This window comes from Myotis davidii, unplaced genomic scaffold (genome assembly GCF_000327345.1).
Source record: "Myotis davidii unplaced genomic scaffold, ASM32734v1 scaffold545, whole genome shotgun sequence".
Lineage (NCBI taxonomy): Eukaryota > Metazoa > Chordata > Mammalia > Chiroptera > Vespertilionidae > Myotis > Myotis davidii.
The window spans coordinates 2,614,484-2,616,807 of record NW_006296634.1 but is presented as its reverse complement, the minus strand read 5'-3'; the positions used below and the strand labels follow the sequence as shown (position 1 = coordinate 2,616,807).

Here is a 2,324-nt window from a genome sequence, read left to right as displayed (position 1 = left end):
CAGACATTTTTATCCCCATTTTACAGATAATAAAATTGAGCAGAAAGGCTAATTAATTTATGCCAAAGTCATACAGACACCAAGTTGTGATGCTCCAACTGGAACTCAACTCCAAACATATTGCTTCTGGCCTCCACAGCACACACACAAGACCGAAGGTGACAGGGATGGAAATGTATATTTGGGCTGCCTTATACAGTTGACAGGATGCTGTCACATATCCTTATTCACCAGCTCTACAAACTACGCTGGTAGAACAAAAATAAAGCACTCTGAGATGAGAGGAAGGCCAGGATATACAGAGACACTGGATATCTACCTATGTCCTCTCAGGGAAACTGCTCCACCTATAGAACTGGCCAGTTTGTTAAGAACTTACATTAATATTCTGCATTATGTTTAATTTTTTAGGATTTTAAGAGCATACTCAAGTCATTCATGCATTTTCATCAAGCACAGACAAAGATCAACGAAGATTAAATCCTACTAATTACTTCTTGGAAGTCTCAGAGCAAGTACTTCCCAAGAACTGGTGGTCAAAATATTCACCCACAAAACAAGTAAGCTTAGAAAAGTTTTCTCATAACCCTGACAAAATGGAACTTTCTTTAAACCATCCAGCACCTAATAAAACCAATATAAAGAGCAACAACTCTGCATTTCTCTACTTTGAGTCCTGTCGACCCCCTTCTCTAGCCTTGCTCCTATTACTCATAGCCTACACTGTGGTCTTAATTGTGGGCCTTTCTGGAAACCTCTCTCTCATCATTATCATCTTCAAGAAGCAGAGAGAAGCTCAGAATGTCACCAACATACTGATTGCCAATCTCTCTCTCTCTGACATCTTGGTATGTGTCATGTGCATCCCTTTTACTGTCATCTATACTCTGATGGACCACTGGATATTTGGAGATACCATGTGCAAACTCACTTCCTATGTACAGAGTGTCTCCATTTCTGTATCCATATTCTCACTTGTGTTAATTGCTGTTGAAAGATATCAGCTGATTGTGAACCCCCGTGGCTGGAAGCCCAATGTATCTCATGCCTACTGGGGTATCACCTTGATTTGGCTGTTTTCCCTTCTGTTGTCTATTCCCTTCTTCCTGTCCTACCACCTCACTGATGAGCCTTTCCACAACCTCTCTCTATCCACTGACTTCAATACTCACCAGGTGGCCTGTGTAGAGAACTGGCCCTCCAAAAAGAACCAGCTCCTCTTCACTACCTCCCTATTTATGCTCCAGTATTGTGTCCCTCTGAGCTTCATCCTCATCTGCTACCTGAAGATTATTATCTGCCTCCGTAGGAGAAATGGAAAGGTAGACAGAAAGAGAGAAAATGAGAGCCGGCTCAATGAGAACAAGAGGATCAACACAATGTTGATCTCCATTGTGGTGACGTTTGGGGCCTGCTGGTTGCCCTTGAATATCTTCAATGTCATCTTTGACTGGAATCATAACGTGTTGATGACCTGCCACCATGACCTGGTATTTGTGGTTTGCCACTTGGTTGCTATGGTTTCTACATGCATAAACCCTCTCTTTTATGGTTTTCTCAACAAAAATTTTCAAAAGGACCTAGTGGTGCTTATTCACCACTGCTGGTGCTTTACACCTCGGGAAAGATATGAAAATATTGCCATCTCCACTCTGCACACAGATGAATCTAAGGGATCATTAAGATTGGCTCCTACATCAACAGGTATATAAAAATTGCTAACACTTAATACTAAAGCCCTTCTTGAATGGAAGATGAAGAGTTAATGGATGAGGATAGGGCAAGATTCATAAAGAAGAAGCCAAAACCAAATAATAAAAAAAGCAACTTCATACTACCCAGTTTTGTTTTAGGCCAAACCTATCTGTCATCTCTCTCTCTATCTCTCTCTCTCTCTCTCTCTCTTTCACTGTCTCAGAAGCTTTCAATAGGATATCTTGTTGGAAGGCAGAACCAAACAAGTGGTCTTAGATTTGCCTTGTGTAACATACACATTGCTTTTATTTGCATTTTATAAAAAATTTAGCTTCCATCATTTGTAGCAAAGAATGAAAATGAAAAAGCAAGAGAGGTAAGCAGTGCCAACTGCTGGTGAACAAAGTTCCCAGATACTATTATTCAATGGAATATCCACAGAGTCATTACTAATGATATGTCTAGTAAAAACAATGCTTTAGTGTTGAAGCAATTTCTTATGGATATGGAAATTATAACTTTCAACCATATAACTGGCAAACTCAGAAAGCCCCCATCATAATTTATTAATTAGCTAACAAAATAAGTATGGATTGAAAATTAAAGGAATGGTTTGGACTTAATAATAT

At 39.5% G+C, this 2,324-nt stretch overlaps 1 protein-coding gene across 1 annotated transcript; it reads left to right on the top strand.

The window, feature by feature from the left end:
- The first annotated feature begins 417 nt into the window (after positions 1-417).
- LOC102771864 (neuropeptide Y receptor type 6) lies at positions 418-1,886 on the top strand. Its single transcript, XM_015569596.1, has one exon. The coding sequence runs from the start codon at positions 597-599 to the stop codon at positions 1,710-1,712; it is 1,116 nt and encodes a 371-aa protein (XP_015425082.1). The 5' UTR covers positions 418-596; the 3' UTR covers positions 1,713-1,886.
- The last annotated feature ends 438 nt before the right edge of the window (positions 1,887-2,324 follow it).